Source organism: Primulina eburnea, chromosome 13 (genome assembly GCF_022965805.1).
Source record: "Primulina eburnea isolate SZY01 chromosome 13, ASM2296580v1, whole genome shotgun sequence".
Lineage (NCBI taxonomy): Eukaryota > Viridiplantae > Streptophyta > Magnoliopsida > Lamiales > Gesneriaceae > Primulina > Primulina eburnea.
This window is the reverse complement of record NC_133113.1, coordinates 27275894-27301901: the sequence shown is the minus strand read 5'-3', so window position 1 is coordinate 27301901 and position 26008 is coordinate 27275894. Positions and strand designations below refer to the sequence as shown.

Here is a 26008-nt window from a genome sequence, read left to right as displayed (position 1 = left end):
TATTATAACATTGAATTGAAAACACGTTGTCCTGCTTAAAAAGCATCGACATTAAGATTTATTGTAATCCTCAATTGATTACACTGTCGTGCTAATAACGTTTTATAAACAATAAGAGAATTCATAAGAATCAGTACTCATGTGCAAGTTTTATTGAATTTGATCGTCCTATTTATAGGAAAAAATAATATAATACAAATCTGACATAGATTATCTTGTCATATTTATCTCGATTACAAATATTTTAAATATAACAATATTTATCTACAACAAGAAATTAAATATAACAAAATATACTACTATAATAATTTTTATTAAACTCAATCACCAACTACACAATCCAAATGATGAATATTTGAGACTAAATAATAAAATAAATTCACGATCAATATTCAAAAAAATATTTGTAGTTATTAAGTTATTTGGATTACTTAAGTAATACCACCCTTCTTCTTATCCATATTATTTTTTTATATTTTCTCTCATTTTGCCACAATTTATCAAACTAATTAGATCATTAAAATAATTTACCAGCTGTATGAATCATTAAACAAGGTCTATTGGTCTAATCGATAGTTATATAACATTGATAACGAATATGTCAAATAATGCGTCAAGTTACTTTGTTATTAATGTAACTAGATTTTTTTTATATATAATTTATTTTGGACAAAAACTTGTGTGAGACGGTCTCATGGGTAGTATTCGTGAGACGGATATCTTATTTTGGTTATCCATGAAAAAGTATTATTTTTTATGCTAAGAGTATTACTTTTTATTGTGAATATGGGTAGAGTTGACCCGTCTCAGACATTAAGATCTGTGAGACGGTCTTTCATGAGACTCACTCTTTATTTTGTGAACACTTATCATTCATTAGTTAGTACTTGGTACTTCAAGAAAAATGCTTTGAAGAAAATATATATTAATATCAAGAATAAATATCAGCATTACATTAGAATTAATATTGATGTAGTACAATGTATAATATGGATTCATGCAAGTACCAAAATCGTGAATTAACAACTTTATTGTCGATAAATTGTGTAGGAACGAGCGTTTATCGTTTTATAAAAAGTTATAGTTGACGATAACGATGGAATTCAAATATTTTAAAACGTATAGCAGATCAAGCACCAAGTTTCACTTACTCTATCCAGTATAGACAATTCTTGCACTCAATAATTTCTCTCTCAATTATTGCACTTTTTGCAATAAATTATAATCGAACTCGTGATCTTGACTATGATACAAATTTTAAGGACCACAAACTTATCGTTTTATCAAAAATTATAGTTGGTGGTGATATAGCAACTCAAATATTTTAAACCGTATGACAACTCAAAGACCATATATTTCGGTTAATTATTGCAACCAAAAATATTTATAGTCCCGATAAAATAGATATATTTATTACAGCTAACTGATTTATTATTGTGAATGAATAGTAGCTCTTTATTGTTATCAAGTGAGCCACCAAAGAGGCTTTGACATGTTCTAGTAGGGAAATAAATAACTATATGACGTGCAGTTATGATTTATGCCTTTGTTCTAATAAGGAAAAAGCCATGTTACCGCACCAAACAGAAGGAGTCACATCGCAAATATCGTCCACGCGAGATGATGTAAACCAGTGTGTAACATATTTTAAGAAATGCTATGAAATTACGACAATGATGCTTGGTTTTATTTCAAATATGAGAAAACTGACCCTAAACAAAGCTGCGAATTCTTCAGTATGCTTCAAAAGGAAAATACAAATATATATTCATGGTACAACCATTAATTTTGCCACAGTACAACAATAATTTGCAATTTGCATCATACAATAATTAGCTTCTTACATATGTATGTCTGTATCAGCAAAACACTCCTTCCAGGCAGCACAACAGTACGATGCACTAAAAAATACACAAACTCGCGAAGTTGAACGCGTAGTCTAATCATGAAACTTTCTAGTATAAACACAGAGGGGATGCGATGATACTACTTTGGTGTTTCATCACAAAGCAGTCATGCAGAGTCATTGCTGCTGCCAATTATACTGTTGATTGCGACTCCCAGACATCATATTCGAGCCACGTCCAGCTCCAGAAGAACCATACTGACTACTACCATGAGGGTAATTAGGCCCTCCGGTACTAAAGCCACTACCTCCGCCTCCTCTAGGGACACCACCACCGGACATGCTGCTAGACCCGTATGGAGGAGCGCGTCCTTGAGGTGGATATGGACCATTGTTGTAACCACTGCCACCTTGGCCACGATTCGGGTTATTGTATCCTCCAGAAGGGTTTCTGTTGTTGGGTGGATATCTCCGTGGCCCTGCTGAAGGTCCACGTGGCTTCCCATAATGATGGCTAGGTGCCCCGGCTACCTGAGTCCCAGCATGCAATGGAGGATTCGGACCCGGGCGCATCTGAGGTTGTCCATGGCCAGACTGTTGGATTGGTGGAAGGCGAGAGTACTGCTGCTGATGCTGTAGTTTCTGTCGCTTAGAATTTTCTTCATGTTGTCGTTGCTGCTGACGCTTTTTCTTTGTCTGAAACTCGTGTGAAGATTCGTATTTGGGCAAGCTGATGACATGATTTAGTTTTAATAAAAGATGTTGTAAGAAAAGGGTGCGGTGCAGATGATAGAAGATAAAGAGTGGATGAATGAATGTTGACAGATGAGAACCTCTTAGGATCACAAGGTAAGGGGTCTGTCCAGAAATACTCAGCATCAAGAGCATCCTTAGCTGATATTCTCTGCATATATAGTTACGGCAGTAGGGTAAAAACATAAGCACACTATCTCTTGAAGCATGCATATGTGAGGGTGCTCATACAAGACAAGCATCAAGACAAAATCGAGTACGAACAAAATTTCAAAAAATTCAGGTAACATACCTGAGATGGGTCGAGAGTCAGCATCCTATCTAGTAAATCCAAAGCATGCCGATCAAAGCTAAAAGTTCATTCATACTTCAAATTCATAGATGGAAAAATAGAAATAAAACCTTAGTTAACAACAAAATTTATCACTTACTGCTTAAAATGCTCTTTAAGACGTCTCTTCACAAGCTTTGTTGGCTTGAAGTTGTTATACCAAGGAATCTTTGAGACTCCAGGCCAAATTTCCTCATTAGGAGTACCACAGATGTCAAATATTTTATTTAATTGTTCTGGCTTCAAGAGTAAACCATGACAAATACAGTGGACTGTCACAAACACTTGATATTAAATATAAACAGCACAACATATGCAGAGGGTGAATTGAGGAGGTTTTGGTTTTTATGACATGTTCGCCTGTGTTAAATTCACTCCTGTTGTAGCTGTTCCTGTAATTAGGGAACTGAAAGGGCCCTTCGTCAAACCCTAATGAATGTTACAAAATAACAAATTCAATAAACATATCTGGGCAATTTAATTCCGAGGGAACTCTCTTTATTAAAATAAGTTCTGACTAACAAAGATCTGATTTCTCAAACAATAGCCCCACTAATAAAAATTAGCACATTTATTGTATCTAAAACATCTGATTATTCTTGGTATTTTCATCTTGTTATACCAGCCATACCCACCTGCCTAAAAAAATTAAGCAGCATTAAATTCTGGAGAAAAACCAAACAAAATGACTTGTGCAATACTTCTATGTTTATGAACTATGGAAGTTTTCACGTGTTGCTATCCCCTACCCTATTTGTGTCAAGTAAATACTTTGTATCCCAAAAGGATCGCCACATTGTATTAGCGAGTCTAAGATTTTCCAGGGCTTAGTTATACTAAAAGACATACTTGCAACATGTTTTGGCGAATCGACTAACAGTGGAAGCGACCTACCTCATCCTTCCCAGGAAATATCGGTTTTCCATTTAAAAGTTCTGCGAAAATGCAACCAACTGACCACATATCAACAGCAGGGCCGTACTTTGTTGTTCCAAGTAACAACTCTGGAGGCCTAAAATATGTCATCGAGATTCGAGATTACTGTACCGGCAAGATCAGACAACTTACAAAAAAAACAAGTTTGGACACTACATGGAGGCAGGCATCCACGAAGCTTACCTATACCACAACGTAATGACACGATTTGTAAGATTAGCATTCTGATCACTTGAAAATGACCGAGCTAGACCAAAATCTGCAAGCTTCAAGTTCCCTTCGTTGTCTATTAGAAGATTTGAACCTGCAAATCAAGATATAAGACACCTAATTTTCAGCACCATAAACGGGGAAAGAAACTTGAGCCAAGTACTTATTTTGAATAGAACCTTTAATATCACGGTGAAGCACTTGATTTACATGACAGTAGTGAAGCCCTGTCAAAAGCTGTCGCATGTAGCACTAAAAGGAGGGCAAAATGCAAATCAATATATTGATTGTCACTCTTCTTTTCCAAATTCCATCAGAAGCACCTAATATGAGACTAAATTAAATAGTCTTGCATACTAAGATGCTCTATGCTACCTTAATTTGTGGCACTGAAAATCTCATCCCAGGACGATCAGCAAGACCAGTCAAATCATGGTCCATATACTCAAAGACCATGTAAATTCCACCTTTGTACTTGTTGCCATCTGTAGTAGCAATTGAAATGCAAAGAGTGTGAAACTATCCATCTTAAATTTGCACAGCCTTATCAAAGTCCTCAGATATCAAAATATTCATGTTACTTTAACATAGACTAACAATAACGTTGATTTGATACTGTGAGCACGCATATCAACAGAAGGCACACACATCAAGCAAAAAGAAAATCAATAATTTACCTGATGGCCCTTGCTCATCCTTCTCAGGACCTGGAAAACAATGACAAACTTCAGATGCCATAATCTAAATTCAGTTGGTAGAGAATTTAAATTCAAACTACCATAAACTTAAAAGATTACCAGTAGATGTTACGATCTCTTTCAACTTAATGACATTTTCATGGCGAAGCTTCTTTAATATTTTAATTTCACGAATCGCCGTTATGGGAAACTGTATGGAGAGATGATTTTAAATCAATAGCCATAGAAATGAACTGTCGCTGATGGGGGTGAACCATCAATTTTATTGCTAGCGTAGAACCAGCAACAGTAAGTGTCAACAGACCAAAAATTAAAGATTATACCCCTTCTCTTTCATTGTCCATTCGAATTTTCTTTAAAGCAACAATTTCCCCAGTTTCGATTTCTTTTGCCATGTAAACTTGTCTGCAAGTACAAAATTAACTCGGTTTAAACAAAAGAACATAAGGAAAACTTCATAAACATCGGATACGAGAAAAGGATTGTACAAGCTAGTTCCTTTTCACTTTTAACAAGGAAAAGTTACCATTTCTGTCCTTCAAAAGCCATACCCACACGATAAAGATTAAAGCTTTAACAGGAAACATACAACATAAGAGTATTGCATACAATGAAATTAACCGTTTACTCTTAATGTTTGGCTCTGGAACAATGGGTGGCTTGCAAAGATGTCAATAAGTAGTACCCAGAGAAATTACGACAATTACAAGCGTAAAAGGATAGAAGAGATGAGTATACCCATAGGTTCCTTCACCAATCTGCTCCAATTTCTCGAAGCAGTCAACACTTCTCGAACCCCACGCAGGAACTTCATTTACATTCAGCTGCTCAGGCGCTGCTATTGCCATAATATTCCAAATCAACTAACGGTAATTAATTCCTTACAAGAATAGTAAATTCAGATTTCGATCAAATTCAGCAGATGTGATCGAATCCGAATTTTGTGTTTCCGATTATGGGAATAAGAGGTGACCAATAACAAAATCAGGTAGTAAGAAGAGAAGGGTTTGCGATACTTTCTATATCCAAGTATTTTTCCTATTCCGCAACGATTTAAAAATTTGAATATGGAAATAAAAAAAGAACTGCAGTGATGAGACCAAACTGGAGTCGACCGGCAGTGGGCGGCGGAGGCGCCACGTGGTCCCCCGCGGCGAGGGAGAGGGTATATTTGAGACAAAAACTCCCTATAAGGCGAGTGACCGGTTGGTTAAGCCCGAAACCAGGTTCGATAGTGTGAAACCGGACCCAAAACCACTTCTAATCCATTTCTCAATGGATTGAACCGCTTTAATCACCTATTGAACCGGATCCGGTCTGATTCGGGATCGAACCCAGAAAACTTAAAAAAAAGACGATCGGGCAATTGCACTCGTTGTCGCAAGTAGGGGTGATCACGGTGCGGTTTTGCGGTTTTTTGTAAGAAATTCAAACCGAATTGCCATTTGCAGTTCGGTTATACATTATTTTTTTTATTTCGGTTTTATATGAAAAATCGGTTTCGCGGTTTTGAGCGGTTTTGAGCGGTTTGCGGTCGGTTTGCGGTGTTTTTGTGAATGATTAGTAGAATGGAAAAAATAAAATAAATAATCAAATTATTTAAATTTAAAATAATTAAAGAAAACAATAATGAACAAAATAAAACTAGATAAAATAACAGTAAGAGACAAAATAAAGTTAAACAATTCTAATATGTTTTTTTTTTGTTTAACCATATAATCACAACAATTGAACATGATATTTTCCTTCAAAAATCACATCCTTAGTTGCAATATCCCCATCATTTGTCACTTTCAAACTTTAAACACTAGATATGGAACTAGCAAATATAAGATCTTCTCATTCGGCTGCATAAGAAAAGAATTAGAGTATTCAAGTGTTAAAGAAATAAAATATAAGCATAAGAAAATTAAAACAATAATGCTTATTAAAATTAACCTTTTCAAAATGCTTCTTTAAAATTAATCATCATCTTCATCTATTTTACGACTCGATCCCTCCAATTCTGAGAAATAAATAAAACGTTGATAATAAAACTAACAAGCACTTGAAACAATAATTAATAATAAATAAAAACAGAAAGTACTCACCTTTTTGTAGTTTTTCAAATAATTCGGCATCATCCTCTATTGTTGTGCGAAGATCAACTAAAGAAGTTGTACCACGTAACCAATCTTGACTGCATATAAGAGCCTCTACCATTTTTGGAGATAAAGAACTCCTAAATGGATCAATCACACGACCACTTGTACTAAAAGTAGATTCTGAAGCAATGGTAGACACTGATATAGCTAGCACATCTCTTGCAATATTAGAAAGAACAGGATATTTCGGAGTGTTCACTTTCCACCAATTCAAAATATCAAAATCATTGCTTGACTTTTCACACCCATCAAATAGATATCTTGATAATTCAGATTTACTCTCAACACATTGCTCTTCTTCCAAATGCTTAGCAAATTGAGATTCCAGTAGCTCACTTATGTCATATTCTTCATTTTCTAGCATATACTTGTAGCATTGAGTATTTTCATCTTTGCCACTTTGTTGAGAATTTGAGCTTGCATATTGCTTGTATAACAAATTTAACATTTCTTCTACCTTATCCACCATTTTCACATCAAAACAGCCATTTTTCTCATAAATTGTTGAGAGGACAAAATTAACATACTTTAACTTGTATCTTGGATCCAAAACAACAGCAACAAACAACAACCAATTGACCTTATCAATACTTCCCCAATATTTGTTAAGCTTTTCTTTCATTCGAGTTGTCATAGAAATCATATGATAAACTCCTTTATTAATCATATTGGACAAACCAACATGCATAATCGCAAGCTCACGGAAAAAAATATTTGAAGTGACATATGATGAACCAGAAAACCTTAAAGTCACATTATAAAAAAGTTTCAGAAATTTAACAAAGTTTCTTGCAACAATCCAGTCAATCTCCAATGGAGGACCAATTACCTTCCCTTTTCCTTTTTTCCCATCCGTATTTTCATTTTGATTCAATTCATAACAATCAAAGTAGTTCATGTATTTTTGATCTTCATCCCCATACCTTTCAAAAGCCTTTTCAAATTTTTCAGCAGCCTCAAGCATCATATAAGTTGAATTCCACCGTGTTTCAACATCTAAACAAACAAGTCTCTTAGAATCAATTTTTTCTTTTTCCACAAACTTCTTGAAAGCAGTTAGCCTTGCAGGAGAAGATCTGACATACTTAACAGCATTTCTAATTCTCATAATTGCCTCATTTTGCTCTTCCAATCCCTCTTTGACAATCAAATTAACAATATGAGCACAACACCTTACATGCATGTAATCATTATTCAATATACTATCTTTCCACTTGCATTTCCTTTTCAAGTGATTGATTGCTCTATCATTAGAGGTAGCATTGTCTACGGTAATCGTGAAAACTTTATCAATACCCCAATGAATCAAGCATTCTTCAATTTGTTTCGCAATTGTTTCTCCTTTATGATTCTCAACGATGCAAAAGTTTATAATTCTTTTTTCCAATTTTCAATCACTAGATATCCAATGGGCAGTGAGACACATGTAATTCAAATTTTGTATTGATGTCCATGTATCAGTAGTCAAGCATACTCTTTGCGTTTTCAAAATCCTTTTCATTTTTTTTTTTCTCATCAAGAAAAAGTTTCATGCAATCTCTAGCAATAGTATGCCTAGATGATACTTCAAATCTTGGTTCCATAGCTTCACAAAACAATTTAAATCCTTCACCCTCTACAATTCTAAAAGGTAACTCATCAATGATTATCATTTTTACAAGACTTGTCCTAATTTCTTGAACATTCAAGGTCTTTCCTTTATTTATAAAACTTCCACTCAGATTCTTATAATCTAGCAAAGTCTTTTGCGACTTATCCAATTTGTATGGATACTTCTTGCATGAAGACTCTAAATGTGTCCACATACTAGTTGTTCCATTTAATTTTGGATGAGCAGCATAACTTTTACTACAATAATTACATGCGGCTCTCGGTGGATTACTATCTTTTAATCTCGTGAAATGACCCCATATTTCAGAGCTAATATTTGAACCCTCTTTGGTAACGACATCAACTGCTTGTGCTTTCCTTTTTTTTTCAGGTGGTTTTTTGTGAAAGTTTTTAACTACTTCTTCTGTGACACATGAATTGATATGTAGAGGGACATCACCTGATTGATCAATATTTGAAGCTTGCTCTTGCTCCTTACTTAGAGCCGTTGTTTGGGCTTGAATTTGCAAAGTTGAAACTTCATTCGAAGTTCTCGCATCCTCCTGTTAAAAAATATATAAAAATTCAATTAAATTTAATCTTTAATTTTTGTGTGCAAATTACTGTTTGAAATATTTTAAATTTCAGTAGGAAAATTACTATAAAATAATTTGCTTCTTATTTCTCTGTTGTAATACAACTTGAATCTAGACTAAATTAGAAGTGAATGCCACAACTAGCGTGAGAATTCCACCTACTCTCATTCATAACATACACAGGGTCCAGCAGAATGTGCTGATTAATTCTTAGATTCAGATTTCAGAAGTCCAATAGTTAAAATGACTTATTCGCTTGCTTTGATTCAATACCCATATCAACCACAAAAATTAAACGAGAATGGAATAGATTGACTAGAGCCGTAGCTCCGGGTATTTCTTTAAAACAAAGATGGGTTAAGGATGAAGATTGCTAAAAATTCTTAAACGTGGAGAAACAAATTAAAAAACAAAATCACATATCCAAAATCAAGTTTAAAATAAAAAAATTATATGAAAAACCTAGAGGCAGAAATATAAACTAAAATTTACCATATTTGACATATTCTCATCTTCTAGTGTGCTTGAAGTTTCATTCTTGCTCATGGTTACATGAGAAATTTTTTTCTGAAGAAAAGTTGGAAGAGTGGAGGCGGCGGCACGAATGAGAAAGGCAGAAAGCTATTGAATAATGATATAATATATTGGGCCCATAAATAATAACCCTAGATTCATTCTTTATTTTCAGTTTCATTTCATATTGGGCCCATAAATATATTGGTAATAGGCCTCGATTTCACTCTTGCAAATAAGGTAAATAAAATTGTATATGAAGGGACGGTGCGGTGCGGTGCAGTTTTGGTCCAATATTATAACCGCACCGTGGGGGCAGTGCGGTTTCATTTTTTTTATTGCGGTTATTTATAAAAAAAATAGATACAACGGTGCGGTCGGTTCAAGCGGTTTTCGGAAAATTTTGATCAGCCCTAGTCGCAAGGCCTTATTTTAAAAAAAATGAATACATGAAATTGATTGTAGTTTGGGAGATAAATTGTAATGATATATTTTTTATCCCAGAAATCAATTATAAATACAAATACTTTCTAAACATGTTCACTAATTTCTAAACATTTTCACTGCATTTTTTTATTCAATTCTACATTTCACTACAATCAATTCTCTTTTTTCCATCATTTGTCGATATATATTCAATAAATTTTGTTATAATTTTATTTACACGCAATATTCTCTTTATTGCTATTTCACAATTCACTCTTATAAATAATTCGAATTTCAATGACGTCATTTTCAAAATATGGTAATCGTGAAGGTGAATACATTTCCGACTTTGATGAATATTTTGGCTATATAACCGACTTTAATGAAGTCGAACTTAACCACGAGAAGGAAGAAGCCATGGAACTCCTCAACAAAGACGTAGGGCTATCGTCCGCCCGAGCAGGAAATACGATGGGAACGAGCACAACGACAGTTTGATCAAAGCGAATCAAAGTTTGGGATCATTTCGACATTGAAAAAGAAGGTACAAACAACTCTTCTGTTGTATTTAAAATTTGCAAAGCCAAATATTCTTACAAAACGGTGGTGATTCTGGTGATATCGTTACTCAGAAAAATTATTTGGTCACTGCACACAAACTTGACTTTGATACTCTACAACCATTCGGTACTGAACGAACCCAAGAACAAATTAATCATTCAAGTAGTAAAGCTTTCATAATTAAAAAATATTCTCGAAAATTCCTTATTAAATTTGTTACGAAATGTTGTCAACTCTTTATAATAGCTGAACAAATAGATTTTGATGAATTTACTAATATTACATGTCATTTGATCGATTAAACTTTGACTATGCACAAAAGAAGTTTAGTGCTAGAAAATTTAGAATCGTTACACAATGCATGCACTGTAGCTAGATATGTTTAAAATGTTGTTAAGATTTATGATATACAAAGTAAAATAATGCTGATCACATTAGATAATGTGAGTCACAATATTTTTACGATTAAATACTTTAAAAATTCATTAAAACAGAGAGTGCAGCTAGAGGAGAGATCGACAGAAAAAAGCCAAAGTGGAGCACTCAACTTGTAGCATCCCAAAAATTTGAACGTCCACGTGAACCACATGCATGCAAGTTATCAATTTTTTTTATGTATTTTAATTAAATGATTTTATTTGCATGAATTAAATATGGTGTGCATATTTACATGTTTAAAATATATTCTTATACACGAATGCATAAAAATGTGTTTTAAAAGTTATTTGAGACGCGATCGATGAACAGAGACCGGGACCATATGAGAGAAAATATCTTTATTAAATAATTATTTTTAATTGCTTAATGTTTGGTGTATTTTAAATGAAATTTTTGAAAATGATGTGTTTTGAGGTATTTTGATACACTGAGTTGTATTTTAAACTGGCAATCGATTTTCGAAAAAATAAGGGTTTTTTTTTAGAACTCGGATATTATTTTCACAAACTTTCTCAATCAAAATATTTTAAATATTAACTAATGTGTTTAATCAACATATTATACTTGGTTAATGGATCTAAGCTTGCACTATGTATTTTAATTAAAATATAAGCCAAAACCCTCACCAAAACCCACAAAGTCACTCGCCCCTTCACCCTAATAACACCTTGACTCTCCATCAGTCAAGATGCACGCACATCACACGAAAATTTTGAAGGAAAAACCACGTGGAAGTCGAAGAATTTCAGCAAGATCTTCCCCTCGTCAACGTCTCTCGCATCGTAAGTTGATTTTCGAGCATAATAAACGTAAATTCACATCTTAATCTTCCTTCAAACATCTTTCACATCATATTATGTATATTTGATTATCCTTACCTAGAAAATATGATTCATTATGTTTTCGTTTTTATGGCTTCATATGTATAAAAGTATAGTTTTTTTTAAAAAAAAAAACTCTTCCTACTTATGCACAAAGGATTTGCCATGATAGGGACACTTGAATGGATGTTTTTCTATATGTTTAAGGGTCCTTAGATGCATAGGTAAGGGCTGGACAAAGAGGAAATAAAGTTGAACGAAAATTTGGAGGTTTATGAACTGAGGTTTCGGTTTTGGCTTCCTAGGTGCAGGCGGCTGCTAGCTGATGTTAGGGCTCATCCAGGGCTGAGCCATGATCCTAGGTAGGCTGCATGATGCTAGGTTCGAAGGGCTAAATGATCGCGTGAGACAAGGTAGGAAGCCGCGCATGTTTGGGATGGGTTTGAGGGGCTGTGGGTTTTAGGCTTCTTAAGCTTGGTCTAGTAAGGTCCATAATGATCCACTAGGGTCCTAAGGTGGTCAACTAGGGGATGGTCGGGTTTCTTGAGGGCTAGGGTCGAAGCTTGCATGGCAATATGAGCTAGGGTTTCGAAAATAGGGGCAAAGAGTTCAGTAACTGTCCTAGGCTGGTTGATGCGAGAAATATTATGAACTCAAAGGTTTTTTCATAGAATAATGGATATCTTAATACATTACAAAGCCCATATTTATAGCCAAATTTGGGGCAACCACAAATAAAATATTATTTTTTTTACACATAAATCTTCATTGGTATTCCAAGAAATTATGTCATCATATATATCACTTTTGAAAATCTTCTAATCCGAATTTTCTTTTCCACATAAAACAAAACATTTGGATAATTGAGTTGTTTGAATTGTGGTATTTTTTTTACCATTTGACCAAGTAATTTGAGAGATATGGTCAAAATACTAGAGCATGGTAAAACTGTCACTCCTTTGGTAACTTTATTTGTTTCTTAATTTGATCTCAATTGTGAGATGATTTTTATCTCATGCTTGCCATCAATATTTTAGATATTAACATAAAGTTTCTACAGGTCCAAAAATCATATTAATAACATTTTCAACGCCAACATTATTCTTGTTTTATCTAACCTGTAAAAATAGTAAAAACTTATAATTACACAATAAATATTTTATACAATATATTATAAAACATATAATATTTAAACATTTAGTAAAACAAAAACTATAAATTTATATTATAAAACATTTAATTAATGTACAATTTTTATGTTTATCACTGATCAAAGGATTTAATGGGCTTGAATTGGGTTGTGTATGGTTTAGTTAGGTGTTAATAAGCTTTGGTTCAAATTTGGGAAAGTTTGGTTACATTTCGAGTTCATACGAGTCAAAACCGGGATGCACGTCTAAATTTAAAACTAATTAAGAAATTAGTCGAGAAGTTTAAGTTTAAGTCTAAAAAATATTTATGTGTATATTTTAAGGTGCTATGTTAAGTTTGGAATGATCTGAGTCGTCATTTTAATGTCTAAGAATAAATTGTGAAAGTTAGGGTTTCAGAGATAAAACAGTCATTTTACACCTGAAAAATGTTAGACGTCTTGGCGGTGCCCAGAAATGTTAAAATATTTATTTTAAATGTTTATGAAATTTTATGATGAAACGTTAATGTTAAAAGACATGTTACGTGCTTGGTTTAAAAGAAAAATGATTTATATGTACATTAATTATTGTAAATAATGGAAATATGAAAACTTGAAGGAGGAGGATTGTGTGACTAATACGATGATATGTAAGGCCAAGACTCAGTCGACGGGTGAGAGTGTCACTGATGTCCCCGCCGCCCGTTACCGTGGTAATACATAGATGGATCCATCGACCTACAGCTAATACGAAAGTCGTAATCGATGATCCAAATTCAATAAAAAGGGAAACATATACATATACGATGAAAAGGACAAAATATATGATGAAATGAAATATGTTTTAAGTTTATGTTCGTGAAAAACTATTTTATTAAAATTATTTTCACTTTTGCTTGTGAATATATGTACTGAGTCAATAGACTCACTAGGGTGATTGATGCTGGTGAGCATGAGATAGATGTCGAGGTCTTGATGGTTGAACTAGCTAAACTGAATGTGCACACAATCCGAGGATCATCGCTATAGCTATATATATATAGATGGGAAAAGAAAAAAAATCTAGTATATTAGTGGATGTTTCACAACGATAACAACAAATTACAATGAAATTCAAATATATCTAATAAACTAATATACGTTAAGAAACATCTGCTGCAACTCTGTAGTTGGACTGTAGAGAGCAATCGATAAAAGCCGATAGATACAACCTGACGACACTCAAGTCTGAGAGATAAAATGTTCAATTAATTTTATGAAACCATGATGCCATTTATTAAAAAAAATCAGTAATCTAAAACACGATATATATATATATATACTGAAAACTTTGTGTAGTTACATGTTTTGGAGCTTTATGTTAATGTCACATATTTTAATTATAAAGATTAATGATATTTTTGAAAAAAATAAAAAATAGAGAACTCAACGAACATATAAGAAAATAAAAAATGAGAAGAAAATTATGTTTAGAGATATGAGTTATTAATAATTTGTTATTAAATGTAAATTAACATGAAATTTCTTCAAAAATGATCGATAACCTTTTGGTAAGGTTAGGGACACGACATGTGTTTCAATCAATTCACTTATTATAGGTTAGCTCGTCACACGAAGTCTTTATATTAATTTTGTTTATATATCAGAAGGAAGGCAGGCACCAGCGAGTGGAGGAGGGATAGAGCGAGCGAGAGAGGAAGGGGACAAAAAGTACGGCGGAGAAATCCCGGGAATCGGGCGGTGGCCACCACCTTCTCCATCCGGCGCTGGGCTCGAGGCCTCGTGAATCAAAGCACCATTATCGTTATAGACCCAGCCTTCAGTACTAGACTAGATCTGCGCTGTCCACTCGCCTTTTTTTTACATGCTCATGCTCCCCACCTTCCCACTCTAAATTAACATTCACGCGCATCATATATTAATTATTAATTAAGAGCTAAGAGATAATACCACTATAGTAAGAACTGTTAGTTTACGAAACAGTCTCATATATTTTTATTCATGAGACAGATAAATAATTTTTTATTTACATAAGTGACTCAAATAAATAATATGTATCATAAAATTAATGTGTGAGACTATTTCAAGTGAGTTTTTATGTTATGGTGACTCCTGTAGTTGAGAATTTTGAATTGGAAATAATATTTGTAGTGATTTTTTTTTTGAATTATTTAAATTGAAACAAAGTATGGATTCAATAACTTGAAGCTCAACTAGAAACAAAAGAAGTTATATGTTTTTAAACGTTATATAGATCAATTTTTTAATTTTTAAAAATTCAATATAATATAAGCATGTAATGCATGTGCAGAGTAGTTCGGAATAGATTTAAGAGAAGCTAGAGCGATCAAAATATATTATTAACATTTAGTTACTAAAAAAATATTATTAGAACCGATCGAATTTTATATTTTAGAGGATATTATTGGATGCTTCAAAAGTGTTATACATTAATTAAATATAATAATGCCAATAAATTCCATCCCACAAATGAATTTAAAAAAGGTTGATAATCCCACTTATTTTTTAAAAGTACCAAAAAAGTTATCAAACAATAAACGATACCTGTTTATAAAGTTCCTTAATATTTAAAACATTATATATAACTTAACTTTCCAAAAAATTCCTCAAATTTGATATTAATATATATGATAATTGAAGATTAAATATTTCATATCTGATACTCAAAAATTTATCTTTTGTACTAGATGTAAAACAGTTAGTTATCAAATATTATATATTACTATCAAATTTTTAATGTTTTATACCAAATTTCATCTAAAAAACATACGTGCCTAAAGAGTATATAAATATTTTCACAAAAACTCTTGTGAGACAGTCTCACGGATCAATTTCGTTGGTCGAATATCTTATTTGAATCATCAATGAAAAATTATTACTTTTTATGCTAAGAGTGTTACTTTTTATTGTGAATATCGGTAGGGTTAATCCGTCTCACATCTAAATATTCATGAGACTGTCTCACAAAAAACCTACTCAAATATTTTTTAAATGAATCAAAAATTTCAGGAATAAAATTTCTGACATAGACCGAACATAAATACAATTATATTATTGAAGATTTAAATGTAAATCTTCATATGACATAAGCATATATAAACCCGAAAAGAAAAAGGCCATAATCACAGATACAATCTCTTTTAATTTATTAGTTTAGTTTAATAATGCTCGAGTATTATATATATTATAGTACTAATAAGACAAGACGTTCCCTTTTAATACGTTAAATATATTTCATGCATATCATATATATCTATATCTATATATATAAAAATATAATTTTTATCAAAATAAGAAAGTTCTCGTTCAAATTAATTACTAAAAAAATATAATATTTAATTTTTCTTTAAAAAAATTATTTAAGTATTAAAAATTATAACTTAAAGAATATTTCCAATGAATATTAAATTATCATTTAGTAATTAGAAATGTTTGGCATCAAATGTATATTATTTCGAAATTATCTTAATTTGAAATAATTAATGCATAATAGTTTTCTTCAAAAACCATATCTATATTATATCTCTTGGTCTGCCTTCTTAAAATTCAAATAAGATAATCCAGAAAAATAAAAAAAAGAGATATTCAAAATGGTTTCAAATATAAATTAAACTACCCCTCAATAATCAGAAATGTTTGACATTCAATGTATGCAATTCAAAATTTCCATAATTTGAAATAGTTAATGCATGATATAATTCTGTCAAAAGCACCCGTTGTATAATTTTTTTCCCTCTTGGGCTGTCTTATTTGAATTTTAAATTATAAATAATTCATTGTTGAATAGTATATCGGAAACCAATTTTATTCTATTTTTTTCTTACTAAATTTATGTACTCCAAAACTGAAGTATGAAATACTCTTTTTTTCGGTACCATTTATGAGTTGAATCTTTTCAAGTTGCAATGGACGTTTAAATTTAGATTTGTTCGCTATTATGAACTAGTACATATGGCCTTAACGAGAACAATGAGACATTAAGTTTGGAATTTGTCTTTCATAATCGAGAAGTAAAAAATATTATTATCATATTCGTACAAAATTTGAATTATTATGCATTTGCTAATTTGATACTTTTCTTTTATGTTACAAAGTTAACTGATACAATGCAGTATAAAATGTCTCATAATTGTGGGGATCCGGACGCTAATCAAGTTTTTAATCATCATTGGGACTAATTAATCTCACAATATCACATTGACTTATACCTTTCTTTCGTCGGTTTCTGGCTCAGTCGAAGTCCTGAAGTCACAGTCTGTCTGGCAATGACAATACCAATAATCTCATGTCAATATACCTTTCAAATCAATAACAATTTGATAAATCTGGATTTAATTCAAATCATCGGCATAACGATACAAATTCAATATTTCCGTCAATACAATATCCTCAAATCACAGTTACAATCCATAACCCATATCTAATACAATCCGTAATTCAACCGTAAATCAAATCTGTCCGGTATAAATCAATATACCCCAGAAAATTCATAACAATTCCATAATCAGTTCGTTTCTTAATCTGACTTCGATTCTATGATGTCTAATATGTCAAGAACAACATATATGAGTTCCATTCAATTCTGACAATATCATAATTCCAAAACATGTCACAACGTAGTAAAACTTACGTCCAGTTGTAGCCTACGTCGATAGGAACTCAATACCAAAGTCGGATTCAAAATCAGACGGACAGATTCCTCACAAAAGGCGTAAGGATTTTTCACTCTTTTCCCCAGAGCTTTTCTCGATTTCCCTACTGATTTTCGAAGGAATTCATGTTATATATATATATATATATATATATATATATATATATATATATATATATATATATATATATATATATCATTGCATACATACGGCGAGGTGGCCTCATCTTTGCAAAACACGTCGCACAGCGGGTGCGCTACATTCCGGACCGCGGGTGCGCTCAGCGTACTGATCCACATCCATTTTTCCAGAAACTATGACCGCGGGTGCGGTCTTGTTTGCACCGCGGGTGCGGTCTTGTTTCTTACCGCGGGTGCGGTCACCCTACTGTATCAATTCCCAAAATTCCAGTAGCACGACCGCGGGTGCGGTCCTGCATCATATTTTTTCATAATTCCGTTTTCAAATACGTTTCTCGGTGTCCCGATTGATCCCTTCCTAATCACATGAAATTACAAATCAATCATCATTAATTACAGTGACTAATTATCGGGCATTACAGAAAAAGATTAAACCAATTCTAAAGGAAGTACACATCTTATTAGATGACACCTTGTAAAACGTATTGGCATTGTTTTGGAATACACATAATAAATGTTAATAAAATAAATTTTTGATTCATACATAATTTACTTATAATCACATATTTCATTTTTTAGGAATATTAGGTCGTTGTGTACATTATGAATAGATTTTGTTGATAAAATTACAACATATTTGAATAAAGATATTGATAAAACAATTGTTGTTATCCTTCAAATGCGTCGAACACGTATCAATGTATCATGTCACAAAATTGTTTTGTGAATGAGGATTCGAAGTTATTAATTTTTGAAAATAGTATTTTTCATTAGTTTTATTGAATTTGATTTAAAAATATTTAATTTTCACGTGTTAAAAAATAATAATATATATAACTTCTCGGAAATCAAAGAACTAAATATGTATTTAGGTTAGTGGTCGACATTAATACATTAAACACGATAACAACAATGTCATTTCTTTAGATTAACATAATTAATCTACATACATTATATATAAGAAAGTTTTTCAAAATTAACCAAAAATAGTTTTTATTTTTTATAATTATATTATTTTTCTTACAATTTAAATAGATATTATTTTTTATATTTATTAATTTTTAATAATATCATTCTATACATAGCACATATTCAATATTTTTTATATTTATTAATTTTTAATAATATCATTCTATGCATAGCACATATTCAATATTAGTTAAATATAAAGATTTAGATGCCAATATATATATATAAACATATGTGTATATTTTATTTAAAATACGTATAATGGAATTCTTACGGCTGAAGTGGTTTGTGGGAAGACGAGTGGAATTGTGGCTGCAATAATTGTTTCATTAATGCGTTTTCCGGCAATCCGATGATGTTGTAGCCTTGTAGGAGAATTTCAGAATACCATTATAAAATGAGCAAATTATTTGCTGAATTACATATTAAATATTTTTATATATTTCTTGAAAATATAATTGTTCCATAATTACTATGCCAGCTTGGTTTCGTAAATAGTTCTACTTTTTCAAAAGAAAATACTTAGTACCATATTTTCATTTAATCTATCTAAAATAATGGTCTCTCATAATAAGTATTAATTTAGTTAATATCTCCAAAGATGCATTTTTCCAATATATTTTTAACAAAATATTTTCAAAAGTCACGACATTCAAACTACAACGCCGCCACTATTTCATTCTCTAGGTGTCCAAATATTGCAATTTTGGTGGTATTGTTGTATTTTGGTGGTAAACATGGTTAATAATGCAAAAGTTGAGGATTAGAGAAACTAATCCCATTCTGTTTCATTTCTCAAAATTTGTCAGACTCATATTTTCTTACAATACAAAAACAATGAAAAGGATCCTCAGCCCAAACCCTAAACTACTTGACCCCAGCAAAATAGTATTAATTTGCTTAGCTTTAGAGAATCGATAGATAAAATGAAAAAAATAGATTTTGTTGTGTTTTGAATAATTGATGTCACATATCAGATCGGCATATAATTTGAATAATTGATGTCGATCGAATACATATAACAAATAGTGAGTCTCATATGAGACTGTCTCACGGATCATAATCTGTGAGACGTGTCAATTCTACCGATATTAACAATAAAAGTAATACTCTTAGCATAAAAGATAATTTTTTTCATGGATGACCCAAATAAGAGATCTGTCTCACAAATACGACCCGTGAGATCTTTCACACAAGTTTTTGCCAATAAAAAATACATAAATACTTTCAAAAATACGAGCATAACATATAATAAACGTGAAGAATTGAAATTTATTTTTTCTAGGATTTATGATATTAGTATCTCATTGGTAGTCATTTAAGAGCCGAGATCATACAAAGGTTACAACAATCTTATCGTACATGAGCCATACAACAATTACAATATCGCTTTATAAAGGTTAGATCTTATCATAATTTGAAAATTCTTTCTCATATCACGTCAAAACATATTAGTACGTGAAAACATTTCATATTTAAATAAGAGATGAATGAAAAAATTACGCTCGAACAAAAATTTTGAAAACAAGATTATAGGACGGAGATCTCATACATGGACATACTTTTTAAAAATAAGTCCACATATCGTATTTATTTTGTTTAATAATGCCAAGGGCAAGGGTGTTGCTCGAAAATTTCTTTGCTCTTGCTCGAAAATCTTATATTTATCTCAAAGTTTATTTTATCTCTTGATATACTTATTTCTAAAATTCTTATCTTGGTAGACTTATATCAACATTGCTTTATATTGCCAAAATTCGAAACAAATATCAAAGCTCAACATCATCTTACCAATCTGTTCACACCATTAAACATGCTCTAATAACGAAAATCGTGAGGTTATGGGAAGACGATAATTAATCTCCCGATGAAAATTTTCAATATGACCACAGGTGTTCTTATAAAGTTTAATCTTGCAAACTATCGAGCTTCTATTTTTTGTTATATATACATATAGTTTGGAAAAGATGGAGAATACGAAAAGGGTAGGAGTGTGGCATGTGACTTTAGGGCTTCACATAATATTACAAAAAACCTACAAAACAAAGAATTATTATTTTTCTCTTACTTTTGCTTTGTTTGTTTATTATACTCTCTCCAATAATCACATCCCATAATCTTTGCAGGCGAGAGGCAGACAAGAACCCACCTCATTTCTTCGTCAAACCAATCTAGTATTTTTGATAATTGGTCGGCACCAACACTAGTACACTAGCTCATGCCTTAATTGTGGATGTGGGGGTCTCCTCTTCTTCTCGATCTCCTTCTGGTGTTGGATTTAATTCATAATTAATATCTTGCTGCTTTCGGTTTCTTGAATTCTGTCTTTATCTCTATTGTTGGTACTGGCATGGGAAGCTCACAAGTCCCTCTCTCGGAGAAACTTTTTCCATGAATAAAGCCAAGGGGACAGTATCAGTAAGTAGCAGTAATATATGGTGTGGAAGCTCCAGCAGAAAGGAAGAAGACGACCACATCAGCTCTAGTAATTGCCTCTGTATACTTTGTGTGTTTGTTTTTTTATTTTTTTAATCTGTCTTGTAAATCTTCTCCTGCTCTGAAGAATTTCAGTGACCCCACTTTTTTTTTAAGAGCATAATAACGACTGCTTCTTAGATTCTTCAAGATTTGGAAAAAGATAGAGGCCATCTTGCCCTTGATAGAGACAGATATACTTGTTTGATTTTTTTTAATGTATTTGAGGTGATTATTGAGGAATTATTTGAAGAATATAGAAGAAATTAGCAGTTGTGGCTACTACTCGGAGGTTAGCTTCCGATTCTGGCGCGTTTGCTGATTGGGTGGCTTCTTCTTCATCCGCAGCCGGGGATCTCTCCTTAGGCTTTAATGCGGGATCTGCTGGGGCCGCTGCTCCCGGTGGGAACACCACGAATAATAGCGGAGCTGTTGCTGGGGGAATGTGGTCTTCGGTCGCTTCAACCAGGCACGTTAACTGCGGCCTACCTCCGGAGTTTTTCTTTGTTGCTCCGGCGTCTTCTTTCCAGCATCACCACCCAGATGCCGCCGCCGCCGCTGCAGCCACTACAGTTAACTTCGACACTCATCCATTTAATGCCTCCAGTGCTATCGGAGTCGGTGTAGGTGTGATCCCCCTCCTCACTGCCACCCCATATTTAGCTCAGCAAAATATAGGCAGCGGTGGTTCGGTAGATGACGATGTGTTAAACATGGCACGCAGCCGTAGCAGCGGTGGGATGCAGCTGTGGCAACACCAGCAGAGTCAGAACTCCTCTGGTTATAGCTCCAAAAAACCCATGATTCTAGATCATACGAGTTTGCTTCAAAGTGGAACTGGCGGAAGCACAAGTTGTGGAATTGGAGGGTCTTCTTCCATGGGAGCTACAACTTGTCAAGACTGTGGAAACCAAGCCAAAAAAGACTGTGTCCACGGGAGATGTAGAACTTGTTGTAAAAGTAGAGGTTATGATTGTGTCACACACGTGAGAAGCACCTGGGTTTCTGCTTCCCGCCGCCGCGAGCGGCAGATCGCTAGAGAAAACATCCCGGCAGCGGGGTCTTCGCAATCTACTTCCGGAACCAAGAAACCTAGGCTAGGCGGCACTTCTCAAACCACCACTACCGCTTCCCATACTTCAACATCTAACACCACTCCACCAAGAAGCTTCGATACCAGTTCTAGCCACCAAGGTCCGATCTTTTAACGATTCTCAGTCAATTTTTACAGTTAATGATATTCCCTTTATTTCATGCAACAAATCAGACTATTTTTCCTCGACAAAAACAAAGATTTATACTTAACTGTGTCAATAATGGGACAAATAGATGCATCTTTTAAAGATTCATTGCCGGGCCAAGTGCGTGCTCCCGCAGTTTTCAAGTGTGTAAGAGTAACAGCGCTTGATGATGGAGAAGACGAGTATGCATATCAAGCTATTGTAAAAATAGGAGGCCATGTTTTCAAAGGCTTCCTATACGATCAAGGGATAGAAGGAAGAGATGGATCATTTCCCAGCATATCTGAATTACATTTAGGCGGAGGCGGAGCCAACATCGCCGGAAGAGGCGGCGGTGCTTCCTCCACCCCACTGGTTCTTCACCCACCCGACATTCTTGCAGCACCCGGCGGCGGCTTTCTTGAAGGAACTAGTTATGGTAATCCAATGAACTGATTTTTTTAAATCAGGGTTTAATGAGCAAATCTAAAATGAAACGATATTTTGCTTGCATTATTATCCATCGTCACTGTTGAGGAAATAGGGTCTTGATAATTCTGTATAACCCTCGTCTCACCATAGGTGTAACCAGGTCTTTCCTCTAGCTACCCATCCCTAAAATATTCCTTGCTCTTGTATCATATAATTGCCAAAAAGGATAAAATCCCTTTCTTTACTGTGGAAATAATCAATCGCTGCATGTTACCTCCATTTTTTTTAATTAATGAATGGATAGCAACAACATAGGAGGAGTATTGTGAATTTTTATAATTCAAGTCCTATCAGTTGAAATATATTCCCACCAGATTATATAATTAATTTAATCTCTCGTAAAAACAGTTTCAGTTACTTATCTTGTTGCAATGTGTCAAGAAAATCTCTGTTACAGTGTTTGGGCATGTGAAAGCATCTTTTTTCGGTGCACATGGATGGAAGAATTTTATTTTGGAAGTTCGTATCCCATTTTCCGAAGAAATAAATCTACGTCAGGCACACCCAAGTCAAATCAAATACAAATTTAACTGGTAATTTCGTGAAGAAATTTACTTTGTGTTTAACTGGGAATTGTTGGTAAATGTATTCGTCTTTCCCCTTGTGTTCTAACCTTTGAAAAAATCAGGATCAGGTTCCACTTTTTCAAATGTTCATGTTTATTCAAACGATTTCCTAATCCGCAACCAAAGGGTAAAAGACAATGAGTGCGTCATTCGTAGTTAGATCAACTAAAACCCAATAATAATTACTGCTACATCTCATGATTTTAAGCCCTTGTAAGAACATATAATGTAGTTGTAATTAGTTTACCCTATAAATATGGAAGTTAGTCATCCTCTTCCTCGTATTTGCTTCCCCATATAATACATGCCCGTGAACCCATTATATAATACTAATTTAAAATTTTATACGTTAAATTATGCAAATTTAAATTTTTTTAAATAACAGTATAGATTTTTATATTATTATCAGTGAAGGGGACAGTTTATGCATAGAAAAACACAAAAGTCTCGAACAAACTAAGAAAGTAAAGGGATCACTGCATTAAAATATGGTAATCGTTGGAAATGGTATTTATTTTCAGAAGGAAATTATTTTATGAGAAAAGATGATGTATGATAATCTTGAAAGTAATTTATATATATATATATATATATATATATATATATATATATAGAGCAATGATACCTTGCACACTCTTTTCTTGCACACTTGTGAGCGTCTGTCTACGTGGCACGCCCACAACTACACAAAATTTGTTGTTTTGTTTTTTATAAAAAGGCTGACCAATCATGCACCGCAACGTAGGCGGATATATATATATATATATATATATATATATATATATATATATATATATATATATATATATATATATATATATATATATCGAATTTGTTACCCTGCACACCAGGTGTGCAGGGTATCATGAGCACCACCTATATATATATATATATATATATATATGCACAGACTAGGGATCTTAAACTAAGCAGGAACAATAATTGATATACTAATTTAGACTTGAGTTGTTGCGATGTCACCATCATCATATATGGCTGAAGAAATAAGAGCAGTGCTGAATAATATCGGGGCTTTCCACTTTCGGCTGCTCCTTCCAAACCTGCATGCATTTGACTTTAAAAAACGTTTTATGGCTTTAAATCGCTCTGCCGTTTCTTGGTTCTTGAAATTCGTTGCCTTTTTTTAAAATTTAATTTTGTATTTGTTTATTATTACATTTATGCGTTGCTCGAGAGATTTTGTGCGAGATTGAGGCAAGCAAGCTACGTGGGCTCTGGTGGACAAAATTTCTATGATTTATACGTATTGTATATTAATTTATTTTGGCTGCTATATTTGACCTTCTGCCACTTTCATTCACATGTGTTCCATTTAAGTTTTAATTATATACATATAGAAGAAATGATGCTGTTCATGCGCCAAGTGTTTATCGTTTTTCCGGTCGAGGTAATTATTGTATCATTACAATCATTTTTCAATAATTGAACTCGTAATCATAATACATAAAAATCGAACGCGTACCTTTGAGTCTCGTTGTAGTATCATGTATTTGACGTTGAATCAAAAATTATATTTTTTTAATCATGTTATTCAAATTTTTTAAATCGTATAATAAATAAAATACATACGATTTCTCAATAGAATATTATTATATGGAAAAAAAATAAATATTGTGTGGGCGTAATGGATTGATATGCCACCTTGGGATTCAAGCCACGTTCATTTAATTTGACTAACATCCTTTTACGTGATGCGACTCTTTTAACTTTCGGCGTAAGATATGAGCCATGCTTTGTCTTCACGTATGAATTTTTGTACGCACACATATATAATTGGATTATATATACGCAAAAACTTGTGTGAGACGGTCTCACAAGTTGAATTTGTGAGACGGATTTCTTATTTGGGTCGTCCATGAAAAATTATAATTTTTTATGCTAAGAATATTACTTTTTATTGTGAATATGGGTAGGGTTGACCCGTCTCATATATTAGTATCCGTGAAACGGTCTCACATGAGATCCGCTCTTATATATAAGATATAAAACACATGAATGTTTTATATAGATTACAATTTACACGGAGAATTTTTTCCGTCAAAATTTACGTTTATCTAATATATATTATATACACAATATTATTATAGACAAAAACTCGTGTGAGACGGTCTCACGAGTCGTATTTTATGAGATATCTTATTTAGGTCATCTATGAAAAAATATTATTTTTTATGCTAAGAATATTACTTTTTATTGTGAATATCGGTAGAATTGACCTGTCTTACAGATAAATATTCGTGAGACCGTATCACAAAAGACATATTCTTATTGTATTATTAAGTTTGAAACACTTAGAATAAATAACTTTAATATTGTGGTGAATTTTTAAAATACCAACAATGTCTTTTCAAAAACTATAAAAGTATTCTATTTTATTTAATAAAAAAAAATTATAAAAATTTATTTTATTAATTATGTTTGGGTGCAATGATTCTCTGCTCATTAGAGTAATTGAAA

General features: G+C 32.8%; 2 protein-coding genes across 4 annotated transcripts; one reads left to right on the top strand and one right to left on the bottom strand.

Annotated features, from left to right (window-relative positions):
* Positions 1 to 1739: 1739 nt before the first annotated feature.
* Positions 1740 to 6006, bottom strand: LOC140810963 (cyclin-dependent kinase C-2-like). Of its 3 annotated transcripts, none has more exons than XM_073168898.1 (13): positions 5880 to 6006; positions 5513 to 5612; positions 5098 to 5179; positions 4874 to 4964; positions 4754 to 4783; positions 4452 to 4561; positions 4256 to 4328; positions 4050 to 4170; positions 3825 to 3942; positions 3031 to 3170; positions 2892 to 2949; positions 2680 to 2750; positions 1740 to 2576 (listed from the first exon to the last, which is right to left on the bottom strand). In XM_073168898.1, the coding sequence occupies exons 3-13, from the start codon at positions 5167 to 5169 to the stop codon at positions 2024 to 2026; spliced, it is 1437 nt and encodes a 478-aa protein (XP_073024999.1). In that variant the 5' UTR covers positions 5170 to 5179; positions 5513 to 5612; positions 5880 to 6006; the 3' UTR covers positions 1740 to 2023. The 3 variants fall into 3 exon arrangements, with proteins under 3 accessions (XP_073024999.1, XP_073024998.1, XP_073024997.1); XM_073168897.1 differs by having other exon boundaries at positions 5513 to 5609; positions 5880 to 6000; XM_073168896.1 differs by having other exon boundaries at positions 5513 to 5963.
* A 14734-nt stretch (positions 6007 to 20740) lies between these two features.
* On the top strand, positions 20741 to 23183 carry LOC140809608 (protein LATERAL ROOT PRIMORDIUM 1-like). The gene is made up of 2 exons (XM_073167297.1): positions 20741 to 22446; positions 22582 to 23183. The coding sequence occupies exons 1-2, from the start codon at positions 21696 to 21698 to the stop codon at positions 22926 to 22928; spliced, it is 1098 nt and encodes a 365-aa protein (XP_073023398.1). The 5' UTR covers positions 20741 to 21695; the 3' UTR covers positions 22929 to 23183.
* The last annotated feature ends 2825 nt before the right edge of the window (positions 23184 to 26008 follow it).